Source organism: Seriola aureovittata, chromosome 16 (assembly GCF_021018895.1).
Source record: "Seriola aureovittata isolate HTS-2021-v1 ecotype China chromosome 16, ASM2101889v1, whole genome shotgun sequence".
Classification (NCBI taxonomy): domain Eukaryota; kingdom Metazoa; phylum Chordata; class Actinopteri; order Carangiformes; family Carangidae; genus Seriola; species Seriola aureovittata.
In genome coordinates this window covers 13,873,069-13,895,040 of record NC_079379.1, presented here as the reverse complement: position 1 = coordinate 13,895,040, position 21,972 = coordinate 13,873,069, and the positions used below count along the sequence as shown (strand labels likewise).

General features: G+C 40.5%; 1 protein-coding gene across 3 annotated transcripts in view; it reads right to left on the bottom strand.

Moving 5' to 3' along the window:
• Window positions 1-57: 57 nt before the first annotated feature.
• The window catches only part of znf704 (zinc finger protein 704), a 47,847-nt gene continuing 25,932 nt past the window's right edge, over window positions 58-21,972 (bottom strand). The window contains exons 3-9 of one of the 3 annotated variants that reach the window (XM_056399167.1): window positions 9,795-9,898; window positions 7,852-8,129; window positions 4,683-4,783; window positions 3,960-4,254; window positions 2,940-3,074; window positions 2,755-2,846; window positions 58-2,159 (exon numbers count right to left, since the gene is read on the bottom strand). In XM_056399167.1, coding sequence (XP_056255142.1) covers window positions 2,045-2,159; window positions 2,755-2,846; window positions 2,940-3,074; window positions 3,960-4,254; window positions 4,683-4,783; window positions 7,852-8,129; window positions 9,795-9,898 — 1,120 coding nt within the window. In that variant the 3' untranslated portion in view covers window positions 58-2,044. The other 2 variants (XM_056399166.1, XM_056399168.1) reach the window with 2 other exon arrangements.

Genomic DNA, 21,972 nt, shown 5'->3' with positions numbered 1-21,972 from the left:
CAAAATCACAATGTCCCTGTTGGCAGGAACACCTGTCTTAACTGGAACATGGGACACTTCGATCCCTTTACCTACATTGTACTAAAGTAGAACGCAGCCCCAGGTGACAAAAGAGCTGGTCCATCTATCACTACAAAGTGAACATCTGTAAACGATTTGGCCTTGTGATTTTGTTTCCTGCCTTTGAGCCAACAAGGAGGCTGGAATTCAAATGAACAAATTCAAATGACAAATCAGATAACTGCATTATTTTCACCAATCCCACTCTTAACCTCTTTTCACCTCATCAGTAACAAGGTCACGTGCCGATCACAATGACACCAATGAAAGCTCGAGACAAAGCTTTGCTTGCATGGTGCCAAGTAAATGAAAGGTGCAATGCACGTTAAACAGCAAATAATCAAGTGCTAGTAACTTTCTCCACCATTCTCCAAAAGCCTTGGAGCAAATAATTGTTCAAAAAGGGGGAGTAGCCACATCTGGGGTTTTTTTGAGTTACCTCCTTTTATAACGAGTTAAGTAGGAAATGGAGAGAGCATAGTGGAGGATATCTGAAGACATTTTCAACTCTCTAAAATTAACCACAGGTGTTAACAAAAGGTACCAAGTGCTCCGTTCCACACATACAGTGCAAGTGCCTCACTTTTGGTTTTCAGCCCCCCCCCTTTGGTTAACAGGTCATAAAGATGCACCTCTGCGATGTAAGTAAACACAAAGTTATTTTGTTCCCTTTGGGAAGGTGTATAGGTTGGGTGAGGGGGAGGGCATGTTGTCTCTCTGTATGTAGTGAAAGATGTTTATCTTTTTATGGCCTCGCTCTCTGCTGACTTCATGATTCCCGTGCTCTCAGGAAGGTCTTTCTTGAGCAGTTGGTAGGTAAACAGTCTTGGTTTTGCAAACCCCCCCCCCCCCCCCAAAAAAAAAACCCCAACATCAACGACAGTAAACATGGCACCTTAACAAGATCCAAAAACATAAAGAACAAGATGAAGGAGTTTTTGGTTGCAAAGTTGTCATGTGTAATGAAAAAGAGAAGCTATTGAGATAGTGCTGTTTACAGTATAACCCCAAGTTTTAGCTGCTGGTTTTTGCTTTCATTAGAATCACATCCCTGATAAAGCAAAGAAAATGAATCAACTGGATAAAAAAGTGACATAAAAAACAGTTCCCATCTTCTGTTATGATTGTGTGGAAATAGTTGTGTGTGTGTGTGTGTGAATGCTGTTGTGGTAAATCACTGGCATGGCCCATCTGCTTTCCCTGACTGTAAATTGTATCTTTTTTGCATTGATCATTCACCTTGTGTGTCTCTCTTCCTCCTTTTCTTTCTACCTGTCAACCTGCCTTTCCCGGCTCTGCCGTACATTCCCTCGGGGCTGTCAGGAGTGAAGAACAGGTGAGAGTCCGGGAGAGGCTGTGATGTCGGTGATAAAAGATCACCTCAAAAAGTCCAGAAATAAAAGAAGAGATGAACAAGTTGAAGGAATAACAAAAACTGAGTTTTACCTCCATGCTTTTTCATAACTTTCTTCTAAAACTGCAGCAAAGAGGTTCATTCTTTTTTTGGATAAAAAAAGTTTTTTTTCTTTTGACAAAACACACAAAAAAACCTGTTGGCCTTTTTTTCTGGACCCCTTCTTTGACTAGACTTTCCATTTAAAAACCAGAGCTTTACAAAACATAGAAAGATGCAACACTGAACCCAACATAAAAAAACCGCAGAAATCTTAAGATAGATTTTTTCTTTACACTGTTTAGCTGCACTGGGGTTTCCCAAAACTGGGAATGATGGGAATGGTTAGGCAGTACTGGAAATCCCAGATGGCAATGTAAAAGGTGACCCCGCTGTCCTTCGGTTGCTTCCACGGCTGGAATGGTTAGGTGGAGCTGAGGGTGAGCGAGCGCCGGAGCTTGACGGGAGACGTTGAGATTTTGAGTTGAAGAAAACCAAATACATGCAAAATGACGCCCCTCCCCCCTCTTTCTCTGGCGAAAGGCAGCAGTTCCCGTTGGCGTGGCATGGCGTTGCGTCGGTGGGGTACACTCAGTCGGTGAATCTCTGACAGGCCTTTTTCCAGCGGCAGGCAGTGCACCACATGTCGCGGTTCTCCATCCCGTACACCTTACGGCACTTCTTCCCCTCGCCACGCACCTTCCGACTGAGGAGAGGAGATATGGAGAATGAGAGATGTTTGTTACCAACAGCTGTTTGACTGTAGACTTGTATCTAATGAACACATATAAGAGTGGTATCAAACCTCTCACCCAACTCTCCACCTGAAACTCACAAAGCATATTTCCCAAAATGTTGAACTACTCACAGCCACATGGGAATGTATTTTATTTCTAATTACAAGCAAACAAGCATCAATAGGGAACAATGCAGCTTCAATTACCATTAGCATCACACTGCCTTGTTCACTTTAGCTCTGATTAAGTCTCACTTGATCATTTGTGTCCTGATGTAATTAATAAGACACAAAACAAACAATGCAATCTAAAACAGCTTGGTTACTCATTGAAGTGGATTAAGCGAATCAGAAGCTGAACTGAGCCGACTAATCAAGTAACTGACCTATTTTATAAGAGTCAATATTCTGTTTTTCATCTTTTACTTTTTTCACGTGTTGAGGTCTGATCTAAGCAGAAAATCATATTAGATGCTTCAGCTTTAATTTGAATTGATTCTTTGTAATATTTGAGCTGTGCCTTCATTTAATTTGGTCTTTAATTAAAACTGCCAGGCTGCAGTACCTGAGGGCAGTGGTGGCTCTGGGAGGGGAGGAGAGGACGGCGATGGTCTGGGAGCGCTGTTCACCAAATCCCTGGCTTTTACTGGGAGATACCTGCAGAGGGAGGACACAACTGCAATCATGAAAATCCACAACAGCAATTAAGTGTGTAATTGCTGAGGCTGAGGATAAATGTGTGGTCCTCACCGTGTTCCCGGTGAAGGTGACGGGTGGCGACTGCCAGGAGATGCTAAAGCTGGAGCTGTTGGTGGGAGTGAAGCTGGTGGATGCTGAGCCGGCCGAGTTACTGCTGCTGCACGGGATGGACACTGGAGCCGTGGCCTGTAGGTAAAGGTCAAAGGTTAAAATGGCATTATTTTCTTCCTCTAGCTAACTGGAGAAACAGCTGTGGAACAACTTTCTGCTTTTGCTCCAAATCCCCTTTTAATTGACAAAGCTCTGATTTCTAAGTCTTGTCCGGCCCTTTCTTGTCTTTGTTTGTTTGCCGCACTTTTAAATTGTAGCACTTTTTTCTTTTAAAGAAAACTGTTTAAAATAAAATTAATTATTTTTATTACTGGCTCAAAAGAAAAACTGGAACTCTGTGCAACAATATCTATGTTTGTGCAAATTCCATTATTTTGTAAAGGGACAATTCTTTGACATCAGTTAAACACAAGTCATTTCCCAAAATACTTGTGAAAGAATTTTACACTGAACTTCATCACACAAATTTGTAAACACAAGCCTGAAACAGATCCTTTCCTTTACAACGGTGGTAAATGTGTTTTGCAGTAAAAGTCTGAGGAAGATCTTTCCAGAGCAGTCTTTACATATCTCACATTGTAAAAAAAAAAAAAAAAACTCTTCAATGAAGCTCATTTTAGCTTAAAACTGATGGAGTGTGTCGTTATTCCACCTACAATTAATTGTTCAAACCTGCTGCTGTGTTGTTATGTGTCAACTGTTGCACAGCTGCTAATGGGAGCGAGAGACCACTAGTTGCTGTGACATCATTCGTTTTTTGTAAACATTGCGACACATAATCAGGATAATGAGGACCCTGATAGTAGTGTGAGAGATAATATGTGCATTTTGTGTGTAGATAATTGTGCTGTGGCGTGTATATTGATCCAGAGAGTGCATTGATCTTTTACCTTCATGTTGAGTTTGAGCATGTGTGTTGTACATTGATCTTAATCTGTGTGTACATGTGCACGCGCTCACCTGGTAGGCGTGGTCCGTGTGGATGAGGTAGAGAGCGCTGGGTGCAGAGCGGCTGAGCGGGGTGGTGCCACCAGCGTGAGGCTCCTTGGTGTCAGAGGACTGCGGGGGTCTGTGGGAGTCTGACAGCTGGCTCAGGGAGGGGAGAGGGGATGGGGGAGGAGGAGGGGTTGAGAGGACGGAGGGCGACACGGGGGAAAGGCTGCTGAGCCCGTCGGCCACCGAGTCCGTGTTGAGCTTGATCTCCGTGTAGTAGAAGTCCTCCTCGCCGTCACTGCAGTCTGAGTCACAGCTACGTCTGAGAACAGAAATAGAAGGTGCAGACGGTGAGAGGCGAAAGGAAGGAAGGAAGAAAATAAAAAGAGGAAAACAAGAATAGGTTTTAATACAAATGCTGATTACTCCACATGTCCAAGTGATAATGTCACTCTCCATCCAACAAAACAGTCATCTTCACTTGATCAGTGTAGGACGGAGAGGCCCTTCATTTAACTGAAAGTCTAAAAGTGTGATCCATCTGATGTCACTGTTCTCTGCCTTGCTCTTTTTCCTTCACTTGTCACCTCCCCCTCGCACTCAGTGCCAGTCATGAAAATCAATCAGCTATTAACCTGCTGTTTTGACAATGAAGCTGGTTGAAAAAAGACAGAGGTGTTTTTCGAGGGTTTGAGTGGACAGTAGACCAGATATGCAGCGTCCGTATGTGTCTGTGTGTCGGTGTCTCACCCCAGGTGGATGGTGCGGATGTGTCTCTGGATACCAGCAGCAGTACTCAGCACCTTGCCACAGTTCTTCCACAGGCACTTGAACATCACCTTCATGGAGTTCTGCGGGAAACACACAACACACGGCAGCTGCAGTCAGAAAACACATAGAGCTCACAAATGTTTCCAACCGTGACAGAAAGAGATGGTGATGATGCAGCACGCCTTTATAACCACAGAGTAAATGACAAGAAAATCACAAACAAGCAAATTTCTCACCTTGGAGGATGTGACCTTTCTTATCTGCCACCACCATCGCTGACACACAAAAGTGTGCAGATAAACTTCCTGAGCTGTTCATTCATGCTTGAGAATCTCTCTTTTTCACAGTGATCAACCTTGATCAAAAAGCTTGGGACAGAATCATTCCCATACAAATGCTGTTATAATAATTTGTTAATAGTAATCAAGTAGTCTGCTTACAGAGTTCATTTTGGATCTTTTTACACTTAACAACATGTGGAAAAAGAATTTAAAACTGTTGTAGCTTATTGTTTTTGAGTGGCAAAGAATTGATTAATTGATTTCCAGGAAAGCTGTCGTTTTATCTGAGTGTGAGTTTATCAATACATTACGTGATATCAGATCGGTGCATAGACTCACGTACTGGCTGTTTCAGGATCCAGTACAGGATATATCTGAGTATATACTAGTATTGTAATTCAAACAACAATATTGTCTATCATTCTTGTTTTTTTCTTTGGAATAAAACCACATTTACATGAGTCAATTTACTATGAATCTATTTGTAAATCTGAAGCCAACCGTGTTTCTTTAATAAATAATCATTATGTGAATACGTATAATGGAGTGTGGTAGATTTACCTGGTTAATCTTCTGTTGATTAATGTTGATCATGATCGTTGGCAAAGTGCCACTTCATCACATCAGTAAAGAATTTATTCAACATCACAGTTTATTCACCTTCATCTTTGCTGTAGTTGGAATGTGCTAATGATGGACAAACAGCTTTAGTATAACATCCTTACATGGAGCTATTCTGAACACACTTTTAAGTAACAGCTGAGTGAGGCCAAATAACAGTAAATATTTCTGGTTGTGAGATGACGATGCTCCTGTATCTTTTTTCCGTCTACTGTAATTACACCATCGGCCTCCTACAGAGACTTTACATTGTTCTTCATGGAGTGATAAGCCCTGTGAGCTTTCTCTCTGCCCTCCCGCTCCCCTGCTCTGAGCCATTATAAATGGTCTTATAGGCCCGTCTATCAAACTATTGTTGAGGGGGCTGATTTAATTTTGACAAGATGTTTTTTTCAAATTATCCTCCTCCTTGCAGAAATGCATGCACACACAACAATCATCTGTCCCCTGTGCATTGTTTTGTATTTGGGTAACAAAAGCATGTTTTTTTGTGTGTAAGTGTGTGTGTGTGTTATTCCCTTTAAAGAAGCATTTCACAGTTAATTAAATCCGGAGCTCCAAACGGTATTGTCTTGCCAAGAGAGAAGCCAGAGCACAAGGGGAGCATGTAGATAATTTCATGTGAAACCTTGGCATCGCATATATAGTGTGTGTGTGTGTGTGTGTGTGTGTGTACATTGTTATCAAAGCTTTTACAGAAACTGTTTTGTCTCCAGCCATGCTCCATTCTCTTTTTGCTGTAGTTCCTGTTAATTCTTCATCCACAAACCTTCCTTTCTCTTCCTCATTCCTTCATAATGTCTCCCTCTCCCTGCCCTTTTTTGTGATAAGTCCCCAATTAATACAGTGCTTTGTGCCAATGTGGAGCTCACCCAAGAGTCTTTATTGATTTTTAGAGGAGCCATGAAGCCGGCAGGATCTTTATGTTTGCTGTAGCGGGTATTAAAATCATTACTGCGGTTGCGGAGCAGCTGCATGTGAAGGCTGAGAAGTAATTATGAAGGGCAAATGTCTGGGGAGGACACACACATGCAGAGCGAGGGGAGAGGGGAAAAAGCACAGGACAGCCCGGGAAACATAGTGAGGAAGAAAAAGGGAGAGAGAGTCACAGGAGGGAGAGATGGATGATATTGACAGTGAGCGACAAACTAGCACTGATAAGGAGAACGAAACAAAGCTAGAGAGAGAGCGAGGCAATATACATCTGAAAAAATAATGAGTGACACCGAGCTGTGGATGTGATGAGCTGTCAGTGGTGTGTGTAGAAATGAGACGAGGCGAAATGATGAGTGAGAAGGAAAGAGTGCACAGTATGTATGTGTGTTGTGCTAATAACATCTGTATAGCAAAGACAAAACTACCACAGCCGCAAAAGGTTGTGTGTCCCTTCCTGTCCCATTTTCATCTCTTCCTATCACTCCATCTAAAGTACATCCATAACCTTTAGTGGTTATTGTTGGAGATGGGGAATCAACCACCTCATGTACATCTGACAGCATCTCAAAGACAAGCTCCTCACCTTTTTCTTACTGAGAGATCTGCCTGTTATCAGGAGAACTGCTTCCAGTCTCTTTTAAACAGCTTTAACAAGTGAATCTATGACAGGTCCACACCATACTAAAAGAAATTCTTACAGTAAGGCTGTGACTATTTCTAAGGGCACATAAGGTCAAGACAACAAAACAATTTAAATTTCAGAGAAACTGTGAGAATTGGAAGTGGTAACTGGGCAATTTATTTGGAACTTACAGCCTGTGAGAAAATTGCTTCTAAAAAAAACTCTTTAGAGGTTTATTATTTTGGCCTTCCATCCACACTCAGCCATATTCCCACTGCATTTTTTATATCTAAAAACAAACCTTTTAAAAAAAAGGTTGTGTAAATGGAAAACCAGAACGTTCAGAAAACAATGATGTAGGCTGCTCAGACATACTCCCAACATTCACACTGAGAAGAAAACTGGCTTCTAACCCACTCTGTGACCACTCATTTAAAATCAGTCAGTAATGCTTTGATAACAATGCTGACGAGTGATGTATGAATAGTGATTAAGAAACGATTTCATCCTTGTACAGATCAGAACAAATGTACCTGAGAACAACTAGATCATGACTCTGTTTCAGTATTAAAACACAATAAACGTGATCTTTGAGAGCAGCAGGGATTAAACCAGGAATCGACCCAGGTGAGATTTAGTAGGCGGCGTTCTGATGCACTTGTGTGCAGATGTGTTCTACACTATTCACCTTGCGCTTGCGAGGGATGGGCTCATCAAAGAGCAGGCTGCTGCCGTCCTGGTCGTCAAGGCTGGGGTCTTCAGGTCCTGCGGGGCCGGGCCCCACACCGCCCAGGCTGGGTACTCGGAATGGCTTCAAGCTGTCAGCGGAGAGCGGTGGGGAAGGTGTGGAAGGGTTGGACTGGTCGCTGGGGGCAGACCAGCTCCAGTAGCCCCCTGAAGAGCTGTTGCTTGATGGGGTGAAAGGTCCCACTGAGCTGTTGTCCTTCCACGAACCACTTAGACCATCTGAGAATATGGAGGGAAACAGAGAGTGCAAGGATGGTAGTGGGAGAGGACAGAGGGAAGGTCCAATTAAGTTTTTTATTTTTTCAATTTAACTTTTATCTAACCAGGTAAATCCCATTGAGGTTAGCAACCTTTTTTCAAGGGAGCCCTGGCCATGTTTCAGACAGAAAAATACAACATTGGGCACACAAATAAAACAAGTGAGGAAGACAGGTAGAGCCTGAGAGTAAAGCTAACAATAAATCTTCAGTCTTCAGTCATATTTGCAGATGCTAAAACCACAGCAAATTGTGGGTGTTCCTCTGTCAATAATGGGAGATCAACACTTTCGATTAAGTTCACACAGCTTTATTTGCGCCTCACACAAAAGAGTCCCACAGCACTACTGTTGACTGTGACACAAGAAGAGAAAGGTTTCCTGTTCTGTGATTTTGCTGAGAGACTTCCAAGGTCTTGTTTTTTTTTATTTTTTTATTTTTTTAGATCAAAGAGATGTCTCTTTTGTATATCAGCTACAAAAGGCATTTCACTTTGTGAGGATGGAGGCTGGGGGAAACATTGGGCAGAGTATGTGTGTGTAAGAGTGTGTGACATTGAGTGAGAGAGTTAAGTGCAGATCCTGTTTGTTTGGTTTAGTCGGGCTGCTTCTTGGAGGGGTGTCTCTCATCTCAGACTTTTCAGCACATTGTTTTACATAAAAGAGGAAGTGGCTCACCGACAATAAGAAAACTGCTGATATATGTTTGGTTTTTTGGTACAGAAAAGCAAATATTATGATTGAAAGATGTGCTAAAATTATGTTTACATATGTACTTATTAAGTACTTAACAAGATAAAAGATAAGAAAAAACACCTTTAGAGACAACTTATATTTAATTCCTTTAAAATATTATGTACGAGAATGTGAAAAAAAAAAAAAAAAAAAAATCAACTATAGCACCGAACTTGGCTTGAAACTGAGTGTGTATTACGCATGATAACCTGCTGTGTGTGCTGATGCAAATACACATTGTATGATCCTCAACATGTGTACTTGGGTGTGACATCTGTACGACTACATTAAGATGAAACTGTGCAGTTGGTACTTAAACTCTACTTTGTGCATGTGTGCATGATGTATGTGATGTACATTTAACATCTGACCGCATGAGACTGTGATAACACGTGCATGGTGGTTGGAGGGTTGGCTGCATGTCTGCTCGGTTGAATGGACAGCTGGTCGGTTACACAGACTATCTAAGCGGTTGCATGTGATTGCAGTTACGGGGCACTTTGGATTTCAGCCACCGTGTTGAGTGGCAGAGATCCAGACTCATTGTGCCTTTTTCGTGGATCTGCAGAAGTCATTGATGAGAGAATCCTAAAGCACAGCAGGTGGCAGTAATTTATCAACCTAAGCTTCCACATGCATTCACAAGATAACCGCCATGAGGGAATGAAAAGTCAGTGTATGGCAGAACCTACAAATGACCGGTGCACGCTGAGCTACTTTTGTGTATTCACTTTTTAAAGACTTTCTCCTTTACTAGAGAAATGAGAGAATGATACATCAAAGCCAAAGATTCATTTGAATCAGCAAAGCATATTGTATTTATAAAAAAAACACCCCACAGTGCCAAAAGGATATTTTCACTTAATCAGCCATCTAGCAGTTACGATACTCACCGCTGACTTTGACAGGTGGACTCCTGACCAGCGGGCTGGTGGAGAGACTGGTCAGTACCATGGCAGCCGTCACCTTGTCCATGTCCACTTCCTCCTCTGACCGTCTGTGAATACACACACAAAAAACAAAAAACAATGAGAACTTTAACATCTTCTGCTCCCACCTTCTTTTTTGTCCGTTGCGGGCAACTGATGCGATCAACCAGACACGGTAGCTGAAATGCTCCAGTAAAAAATAAAAAAAAATAAATGTAAAACTAGACTAGACTGTTGTGGGTCTTGTATCTCATTCATAAAGCCTGTATTATCAACGTCACCTCACAGCACACCTGCACAGTACACATGCTAGCCGATCCAGACTACTCCGATGACAGACTATAACTATACACAATACACACATTTGTCTCTTCTAATTGGCGCACAGAAAACGCACACTGGAAGACAGGAGTCTTAATCTTCTCGAATGTATTCCTTAGAGAGGCAATCCCTGTGATCAAAGGGATAACACTGGCTTTATTACTGACAGCATACCTATGGTACATGCTCACTATTAACGCAACATTCAGTGTGTGTGTGTGTGTTGTGTCCCTCAGCGAGCAAGACTTTGATGGTGTGTGGAAGCCAAACGATCAAAGTCGATTCTATTACAATGATGAAATCTCCAGCTGCCTTGGAAAAAACATGACATCAGCCGTCACCAGGTTTCCTAGCCTCTGGGATCAGTAGTAGTAGGTTATACTGCATCTTAATTGGTAAACATACAGTACGGGTGACAAACCGTTGAAATAAACAACCTCTCTTACTTTCCAAGTACCTGTCAAACAACAAATAAATGCCCACTAGTGAGACAGTAGATGATGGACACATGGGCAGATGAGACATTAGTGCAAGTCAGATATACAGGATAGAGAATCACAGAAAATGGATACAGATGATAACATCACAAATAAAAAGTTCAGGTGAGCAGCATGTCCTTTACAAGTAAAGACTCTCTCGACACAGAGGAGAATCATTGTACAGAGTGATGGCAGCTGGCAGGAATGACTTCCTGTAGTGTTCCTTGTGTTGAGATGTTCTCCATAACGTTAAACAGTTTGTGCAGCATCTGGCAATGTGGGCATAAAAGTTACCACAATGCCAAGGACACTACAGCACTGCAGAAGGCTGTGGCTGTGACCGTCACATATATTGTATCTGTGTTGTAAGGCAGAAAAGAAAAAAAAAAAAACACAGCCTATGACAGCATGTCTGGTGCTTGTAAAAAAAAAAAAGAAAAGAAGAAAAAAGCTTATGTGAAAGGTTAAAGGCAAGGAAGATCTAATCAAATTAACATTGAACTCCTCAGTCATGTTGCAGTTCACTGTCTGGTGCTCTATCTCACTGTGAAGCACAATGGTAAACTATCAGACTGAGAATGATACAGGAGACACACATTGACTTTAACTGCCCCTTTCACCGCGGCAGCGATGTACACTTCAACAGGACACGACCCAAAACATACTGTATAACCAAAACCAACAGTGGAGAGGCTTAAGAACAACAGTGTGAAACTTGTTGAGTGGCTCAGTCACAGCCAAGACGTGACTACCAATATTTATTTTACAAATGGCTTTCAGGCACAGATGCTCCCCATCCAAGTTGACCGAGCTTTAAGCAAATTCCAAAAAATTCCAGATGTGTCAAACTAACACAGATGAATTTAAGACGACATACTAGACTCAAAGCTGCCAAGTTTTTCTAACACAAAGTAGTGACTCAAGGGGTTGAATATTGGTTTAAATGAGAGATCCCTGATGAAAAATGCAACAAGACACAGTTCCTCATCACTTTATATTTTATGTCTAGATAGAGTATTTGCAAAGAAAATGCTGCAGTGTTCATTGTGAGTTAAGTTTTATCCATCCTACTTTGAGTTGAATCTAGCCATGTCCATGTATTGATCCCAAGTGTGAACATATTGTGTTATGAGACTTTAAAGAACAACGTACAAGGAAACAATCTTAAAGCTTTGGCAGCTGAATTGGGAGAGGAACATTTTGAATTACATACAGTTTATATGTGTTTTTCACAGATTTTTTTCAGTGGAGTTGCTCATTGTTTGTACTGTGATGATGCAAGAGTGGAAACACTTTAACAGCCAGTTTCCTGCCAGAAAATGAACATGACCTTTAACTGGGGATGCTCTGACTGTTGTGCGTTGACCATTGCAAATTGGTTATTCTGTGGTGTTAACAGCTGAAGCAAACAAGATAATGTTGATCAACAGTATTTTCACTGCCCAGATCATCATGGATGCCTGATCTCCACCACACACATCTTACGGTTTCTGTGTAGATCCACACTAAATGTTGGTGGTGTTGTTGATCATAGTGGGACTGTGAGTGTCTCCAGACACAGTCATGACCTTGTTTCTGGCTGCTCACTCCCAGTGAGGGCTGAATGCCTGTGTTAGCAACTACAAGTCAAGGAAGCTAAAAGAGCTAAAGGGGATTTCCACTTTTGTGGATGACAACAGACTTTTGAAGGATTATTTTTTAATGAATCAGTTTCATAAAACTGACTCAGAGCACAAGTTTAACCATGGACTAGTTTGATATAAATCACAAAGTTCACCCAATATACTTAATGGATTGGCCAGTTTTCACAAACATAAGACATGTTGGTTTTTAACTTATACAAATATGAGCTTTTTTATTAATACTATAGTACGTGTTACAACTGACCCCAAAAACATGGATTTTTTTTATAACAAACAAGAGAATCACACATTACACTACAAAAGCACTCATGTATGATTACAATTCAGTCCATGATCAGAGCCATTTAGCATGAAAGGGCAATCAGTATTAGTTTTGTGAGTACATAAGAATACCGACTGTAATTAAATTCATGGACAGATTCTCGTGTATAGAAAAGAGAAGAGAAGAGAAGAGAAGAGAAGAGAAGAGAAGAGAAGAGAAGAAAAGAGAAGAGAAGAGAAGAGAAGAGAAATCCTCCGCCTCCATTAGCTGATGTGTAATTTATTACCTTTTCCACTGTTGAATATGATGTCATTACAGTCTCCACATAAATCAAGAAATGAAGCTGCACACCCAACTGCTACTTTTACCCGTAACCCCCCACCCTACATCGTCATAAAACCACTTCTTTGTCACCTTGGGAGGCCATCATGTGACTGTAGATATTATCTCCATGGCAACAGTGACAGACAATAATTACCTAGTGCTTTGTCTATCTTGAAATATGAAAGAGTAAATCTCAGAAAAACACATTAGGAGGCACAATAATTAAGAAGTGATGTATGAGAGGGGGAGAAAGAGAGAGCGAGAAAGGGAATTTCCCCAATTGCATTTGTCATTAGAGGTCTTATCAAACTTAGTTTCCGTCCAAGTGCTTATTATGGCTATAATCAACAAACACTGAGAACATGTATGAGTGTGTGTTAGAGAGAGACATGTCTAAAAAGCATGATGCATGTGACAGAGGAGTATGTGGTGGGACGGTTAATGGATGGATAAGTGAATTCTGATAAATGAGTTTCATATGTTGGTGTGTGTATGTGTGTGTGTGTGTGTGTGTGTGTGTGTGTGTGTGTGTGTTGCTGTATATGTGACAGAGTGTGTGTTTGTGTTTTAATATTCTTACTTCACTAACTTGCAATAAAACATCTTCCTGTATCTGACCCCTGAGGGTTCCTAAAAGGAACATTATCAAGGACGTATAGCTTCATCAACAGAAATCTAGAGAGAAAGTAAAGAGCTTGTTTACTAATGCAGATTACATGAAATGGATCCATGGAATTTTATCTTGCTGCTGGCTATTCATAAATGGAAAATGAGTTTATCTCCAGGGTTCAAACAAACACATTACTGTGGAAGCCGTTAACGTTGTTAGTGCCCTTAAAGACTGCCGAAGTTTTATAAATGAGCAAGTAGCATCACCATGCAGTATGAATGATCTGTATCCAATTTACAGCTGCCATTCACAGTGAATTTAAAGCATCTATCTTTAAACATCTATCACTGTACACAAGACAAAAGACACTATGTACCTGTGACATTATCTCATTATCTCAAGTGCCACATTTTATTTTAAAGGTAACAGAGTAGTTATAATGTTGTACGTTGTTTCCCTTCCTTAAAAACATGGACTCAGTGTCATATTTAAATGCTCTTATTGGCAATTAGTTAAATTGCTTTTTAATTAAAAACAGAAAGACAATTACAAAATATAAGACAGCTAGGTTTGCAAATTGAAGATTATTTTGATCGTTGATTAATCTGCCTAATATTTTTTGGATTAATGGACTTAATTATTTTGGTCTGTAAAATGTCAGAAAATAGTAATGTCTTCAAATTATTTGTGTTGTTCTGTTTACTATCAAATAAGACAAAGAAAATGAGCAAATACTCACATCTGAAATGCTGAAACACAGAATGTTTGGCAAGTTTGCTTTAAAAATGACCATAAACAATTTGTTGATTATATAATAGTGTTAATTGAATAAATGTTCTGTCATTTGGTTCTTTTCAGCTCTAAAATCAATCCATTCAAGTAGCCAATATACAGATTCTGTCCAATTACTCAGAGTTGGAAAGAGTGTTGTTAAAAATTACAATCACTAAAGGTGTAACCTCTCCCACCTTAACAGGTGGAACAAAACTAACAAGGTTACACAGATGTCAATCAAGCTCACGCCCACATAGTTGTTAAACTAGGTCTAATCAGGCAAATTAAATGCAAACTGCTGTGTGAGTGGACCGAGGCTGTGTGTTGCCTTTCAATTGCAATCAAATTTTGGAGCAAATGTGGCTGTATGTGTTTTATGTCACTTCTTATCCTTTTTTAATTTTTTGTCTTGAAATCTTAATGATAGATGTAGAAACTCTTTTCAAATGTAAGGTAGCAAATTTTGCTTTCGTTAACCTGCGAGTTGTAATTAGCTCACAGTGCAGGCTTAGGCCGGTGACATGAACCTGAGAGCAGCAAAAACAGAGCAAGTACTGAGCAAGTAGAGGAAAAAGTTGATTTTGGCCATTGGTTACTGAACTATTCAAGAGCTACTGGATATCTCAAAGATAAAAAAAAGACACATAGATGAGTAAGGATGAGTTGGGATTCACCCCATGATGGTATGGAGATACAGATAAAACAACAGCTCCCTCTTCAGGGGTTTTGATGAGCTTGGAGGAGATGTGGCTGTTTGCCAATCTGCCAAGGCGCTGTGTGTGTGTCATGTGCTGAAACTTCTTGTACTTCTCTGGATAGATATGCCAACTCATTACTTTTTGAATCTCAGGTGAATTGAACAAAACAAAGGGCGTGCTTGGGAAAAAGAAAGACAGGAGCCAGGATGAGTGTGTGCGTGTGTGTGTGTGTGTGTGTCTCTGTGTGTGTCTGGGGCCAAGTCACCACCATTGTGGGGGACAGGCAGTGTCCAGTTTCAAGCAAAACACTGGCCAGCGAGAGAGCGACAATAACAGGGGTTCATGTTACTGTGGCCATCTTAGTTTGACAGGTAGATAGGAACCAATGAAATGTGGACCTGGCTTTTGTTTCTCATCACATTTCTAGTGTTAGATTGATGTTCAGGACAAAAAAACAGAGTGCCATTACTTTTAAGGTAAGAAAATGAAACACTGAATCATGCAGTATTGCTATTTACCTGGATCCTCATGGTTAATGCAGGCACGTAACAGTCAACACTACAGCTTCCGTCTCTGTTTCCTTGCATGCCATATTATTAGACATTCAAAAAAAAGTTTCACTGAACTCATTTGCTTTTCCTCTTTGCAATGCCCTGCTGCACACATCAAATCACCATTCGTAATATCCATTCATACATCCTGCCTTTGAAACTGACATTTTATCAGTACTTATCATAGAAAATCATTTGGCTGCAAACACACAACTATCAACACAAGTAACAAAAATCTCCACTTAAGGCTAACGAGAGAAACTTCTGTCCAGAGTCAACAAAATTAACCCAGGTCAGACAAGTTCAGATACAACACAGTTTAAGTTTCATATGTTGCCACGGTTAGAAATTTGTTTTAAACAATCTCCTCATCCACACTGCTTCATTTTAAATGGGCCAAGGGCACAAACAAGCACAAACCCCTGGTAGTTTCTATGTCGCCCAAAAACTATCAATCAGTTCTAATGAAGGCAGCTGAAAGGTGTGGTGGGTTACAGGAATTCCCCTGAAACACAGTCCAGGCAAGCACACCCCTCACTCCCACACTCCTCCATCCTCTCTCTCCTCTTCCTCCCTTCACCCCAGCTGAACTGACTCTCTGTGCCTCGCTCTCTCCCACACTTTGCGCTTCTTTGACGTTTATTGTCACGACTCACACTGTGAGCAAAGCAAGTGGGAAAGAAAGACAGCAAGAAGGAGTTTGTGTGCAACTGTGTATCTCTGTGTGTGTATGTTTGGGTGTTTGGCCTGTCTCTTTGATGCTGGGCGGTCTAGTTGTTTATTACAGCCACTGGACTATGACGCCTATTTCCTCCTCAATAAGCTCCTATAAATCAAAAAGCTCCTCCTCAACCATGTGCTTATCTGATCTCTTCGTCTTTCCTGCGTGTACACACACACACACACGCACACGCACACGCACACGCACACGCACACACACACACACACACACACACACACAAAAACCACAAAAGGAATCTGCATATGACATGGCGCTAACATGCATGAAGGGCACAGCTTTTGATTGGCAGATGTGTATGAAGGGACACACACAGGAATTTTCCTTGGCATACTTGTGTGCATGATTCAGGCTCAAGAGACGTTCCAGATAACAGTCCTTTGTTGAAAGACACACATCCCAAAGAAAAAAAACAACATTTCTATAAAACCTGACACATACAAAGGGGCATATTAGAGCATTGTGTTGCCTATTCAGTTTCCTGTCAAGAGTACTGTGGCTGTTGCTTTATACATGAGGTGCACACACCTATGACACACATCAAGGTTGTATGTGGGGTTTGGACAGGTGCTGCCAACAGCTGCAGGCTGGTGTTTGTCTTATTGTAAAGCCAAGCACGTGGCTTATGAAAAGGATCCATTTTTATGAACGTAGTAAGAGTTTATAGCACATTCAAGGGATGTCAAATCCTGCTTTGGTGTCAGTTGGTTTTAATAACCAAATCCTTATTCATACACTGAGAATATAATGACCAACTGACTTACATCAAGTGAACATCATCAGGCATTTCGCAAAGCAAATGACAACAAGTCTGTATATAAGTGCGTACAACCATTTTCTTGCAGAAGTCAGCATGTAAATGTTTTCATTTGGATATTCGTAGAGATATTTCTGGTTTCCATATAACTTGTAAAAACTTTGACCTGACCTTTGATGTAATGCTATCATCAAGCCAGAATTTAGAAGTTTATACAAAACTTTGGTTAATGACCAAATACTTAAATACTATTATAATACTAAATAATGACATTCCAATCCACCTCAACTGTATATTGCTTTTAATTCTCATGGGCGCCATATTTGTGTAATTATCAAATGTCAGCATGCACTCTTCTTCTTCTTCTTACCTTAAAACATCATATTTGAAGCTATAAATGAGGGAAGAAAAATTTAGATACTTTTCAAGCATAGTACCCACATCACTTATTTGGTTTCTGTAACTGCTTTGGAATTGGAAACAAGTTAATGTTTGATGATGTAATTATCATTGATGTAGTAGTTTTTTAATTTAACTTAAAAGTTTGGTTGGCTACCAGTCCGTCAACTTTACAAGTGGTATCCAAGTTAAACCAAAATATAGAAGTTAGGATAGAACTGGTATTAAAATCAAAATCTGTTACTGTTTCACTCATTTGTACACACACTTTTTGAACCGCATATGTGTTCTGCAAGCCAGACACACACACACACACACACACACACGTGCGCGCGCACACACACAATCAAAGGACCAAGTCATCTTCCTAGCCATAACAACATATGCACTGACCTAACAGCCAGCTCCTCACAGGCATCTTTCCCTCTGCACAGACTCTGCTTCAGCTCTTAGAGCAGCAATGCCAAACCTAAATCTGATTCACTGTTACTCGAGCTTTACAATGAACTGTAGTCTAGACCAGAGTTCCTCCACTGCTGAAAAATCACCTCCTTTTCTCAGAAACATCAGAATACCCTCATTCAAAGTTCATACACGAAGAAACAAGATACACACAAGAAAATGGTTTAAAATTACAACACGTATTGGAACCCCAGGTCTAAAAGGTGGAGCGTTATCTAACCTGGAAATAAAGTTATCCCGTGCATGGAGAATCAATTATACAATAATTTAATAACTGTCTTGTTTCTAGAATTACAGTAATATGATGATAATGAAAAGCAATTGTGAGATATAACTGGAGCAGTATATGTTTTCTTTTAGGGTGAAATTTCCCTTTAACATTCTAATAAAGACCACACACTGACTCAGAATGGGATTTTAAGCCCCTGTAGCAATGCCACAATGAAACTGATGCCTCAGTTATAAAACACCATGACTTGAATTTTGTGTTTCTTTTAATTTGTTATATTTAGTGATGAATGCGATTGTGTAGTAGAAAATTCCTCATTAATCTTGCAGTGAAAAGTTGAATAATAACATTGCTACAGACATGAGGAAGCAGCTGATTAATGAAAAAACTAATCTTGCATTCGATTTCTTTCCAAAACAATAAGCTGGTAACATGAAAAGACAGCAGACTTTGACATGCAGTGACTATTAAGATGAAAAATATTGTGTTTTTCAGTTGTCTGTCACTTGTGTGTCTGATAGAACAGATACACTCCTAGTCTAATTAATCCAGCTCTCTACACAGGGTACATATCAGCTCATGTTTAACTTCCTATATGCCCAAAACTCAGCCCGAAAAATATATTTACTCTTCAAGTAGCTGGAGTTGCTCGCAGCTACAAGGATTGTGTATTGGGCTCTTGGCGCTTCAAAACACAGATGACCTACAACCCCATACTGTGCCTCCCACAGAGCATCAGAGCTGCTGTTGCTGCTCTGCTAACATGCTGCTCTCATGCTACACCACATGTGTAGTGTATCACCTATAATTTAACAATCGAGATTAACATGGTTTTACTACAAAAAATAGATAATGAGATGAGCTGGCTTCTCTGCTTTAGGGGGGAAATGACAGCAGAGCCTCAGAAGATGCTTGTGTGACAAAGATGCTAGAACTTCACTTTCATTAGTGAAGAAACACCAATGAAGACATTATTATGAGTGGTTGCTGACTTTCAAAGCGTTCAAGATCAAAGATGGAAACAGGACTGTGTTCAAGAAATTGCTTTGTACAATTAATATGAGTCAAACCCAAAGAACACAGACCATTCTGCAGCTATTATGAAATACAAGGCATTGCTAGATTTTCCTTAATAAACTCTCAAGAGGCTGAACAAAGTGATGTTTTTGTTTGTTTTTTTCCTTGGCCTTCTCCCATCTTATTATTTTTAGTTCAAATTGTCATTTTTGTCTATCATCAATTAGTTTTTCCTGAACAATCCCCACCCACCCACCCACCCCCACCACACAACCACCACCCTACTGCTACTAACCAACTGGTGTCTTTAAAAGCCAAGCAAATCCCACACTCAATCTACTTTAATGCACTGTACAGAAAATGGCTAATTGAATATATAAGGCTGGTCAGGTATAGATTAGAGTAACTGATGAAGTCATTAAGAGTCAACAATATTACTGCTGAGAGCCACACTGTGTCTAATCATTGGCATTTTCTAACAGCTAATTAACTAATTACATATTAGCATGTTTAACTTCTTCTCTCTATGTCCTCCAAACACAAACCAACACAAACACACAGTCACACACACACTTGGGTAAAGGATCCAGAACTAAATACAGAAACATTTTACACATGAGTAAGCAACAGTTCGTGCAGATGGAAACAGACACAGACTGTTTGCTAGTTCCCCCTTTTGTTCTATTTTTTATAAAACAACACTCTCAGACAGACACACTTCTGAGTGAACACCCTCTGGTGGGAGCAAAACAGGGCGTGGCATACATTAGCTGGGCATGGAGCCAAAGACCCTCTGTGTGTAAACGTGTGTTACTTCCTCATGTGTCTGCAGACAGACAGATACAGCTTACTGATCAACAGAGCAAGACTTTATCTGCACATGCATCCATGTTTTGCTTCGCCTTTGTCCTTTTCTGCCTCTAATGCACTAAGAGAAGATCAGATACGTTTCATGCTGCAAATGGATAAATAAGTCGACACTGACCTGCTGACACATATAGCTTCTCTCTCACATACAATTTTCTAATGCATTACAGGTATAAACTGTGTTTTTTACCGTCTCTATTCCTCACTCTGCTTTGGATTAAAGCAGATCTTCAGTATCACAGAAAACACTGCGGAAAAAAACAGCCTCCTTTTTTTTTGTTGCTCTTTAGCCTAGTTATCTATCTGCACAACACACTGCTGTGAGATACACACACACACACAAAGACACACACACACACACACACACACACACAAACATACACACGGGGATAAGACTTTCACTCATACACACACAAAATTGGAAATTAGATCACACATGTAACTGAGACATAAGCACAGGGGAGAAACAAATACTTCCACTTAGATGTAACAGTTAGATAAACAAATGCACAGATGAATGTGGTGAAAAAAGCCTTCAGGCTATTCATTTAATTTTCTTCAGCATAAAACATAACATTTTTATCATTATCATCTGTACCAAACTGTCTATTGGTGCTGCACTGGAACACTCAAAAGCACTTGTAACTAAGTCTGTGGGGCTTAGAAATGACTTACCAAAAACAAACACATGCTTACCTCTGTGACTTGAATGGTAATACATTAGAAACACTAACTCGGGGTAAGCAGCAGTGTGTCTCTGTTGAATAAACGGACTCCGTGCATGTGAACAATGAGCTAAGCGCCATAAAATTTGTCAATATTCCTTATCAGTTTCCACTTCTCCTTTCACTTTTCTAATAAAATGGAGGGCATAAAAAGAGGCATGCAGCACTTTTGTTTATGTGTCTGTGACTGTGTCCGCCTATAATGTGTGAATGGATAACCTTTGAACTTGAAGGTAAACATGTCATAACAAAGGCGAGCCAGACTCAACACGTTAATGGGTCAGATGCAGGGATGGTTAAGTGTAAGAAAGACAACAGTCCTCAGGTAGTGTGTGTATGTTCATATGGGAAAAGAGCCACTGGGTAGAAACCAGGTCTTCAGTGAGTGAATGTGTGTGTGTGTGTCAGCTTGATGTATATAAGTCCTGATTTCTTCTCATTTCACATCCACAAAGACGAGTCAACCCCTTGAGCGACAGAGATAAGGGGAAATGATCATCCGCTCTCTCCAATACACTTTTCCTTTTTATGTGCCTTTTGATTGACACATACACACATACATACACACACACGCTTCAGTAGTGTGCCCTAGATTTGCACTATAGGTTGGGGTTCTTACATACATCGTACCCTTTTGGCTTGGGGTGAACACACACATAGACACACACACAAACACACAGGATTGTGCCCTAGATTGGTGCTATAGGTTGGACTTAGAGGACCCACTTATGTACCAGCCTCTGGGCCAGGCAGCAGTACGTACACACACCGCTAACAGGGTTCATCATATATTACGGTAGCAGGTGCAGAGGACAGCGAGTGGAAAACAGACTTGAGAGCTGCTAGACAAAAACAACTCACAGTTAAGATTGATGCAGGGAGATGATGGTAGTGAGGGAGAGAGGTTTTACAAATTGAATTACACATTCATTCACTTCAATGTTAAACCTACAGAAGTAATTGTTTCTGGTATATTTCTCCACAAATACTAAGGCAAGTGTCACCTGTGTCCCCACAAACCTGCACCTTATTCTGCAACACATGATTCATCAATTCTATGTATGATTAGTGCTTTCTATTTTAACACCAGCATTCGTGATCCCTGTTTTCAGTTAACACAAAGGCCCAGTTGTTTTTACACTTGTTATGTATTTTTTGTATTTACCTTTTGTGTCTTGATGCTCTGAACTAATCCCCTGCGAGTGTGCTATTGTTGCATCTCTGCGTGCTTTCCTCAGAACAGAATCTACACTTAAATCAAATAAGCAGTTTGACAAACAAGTGC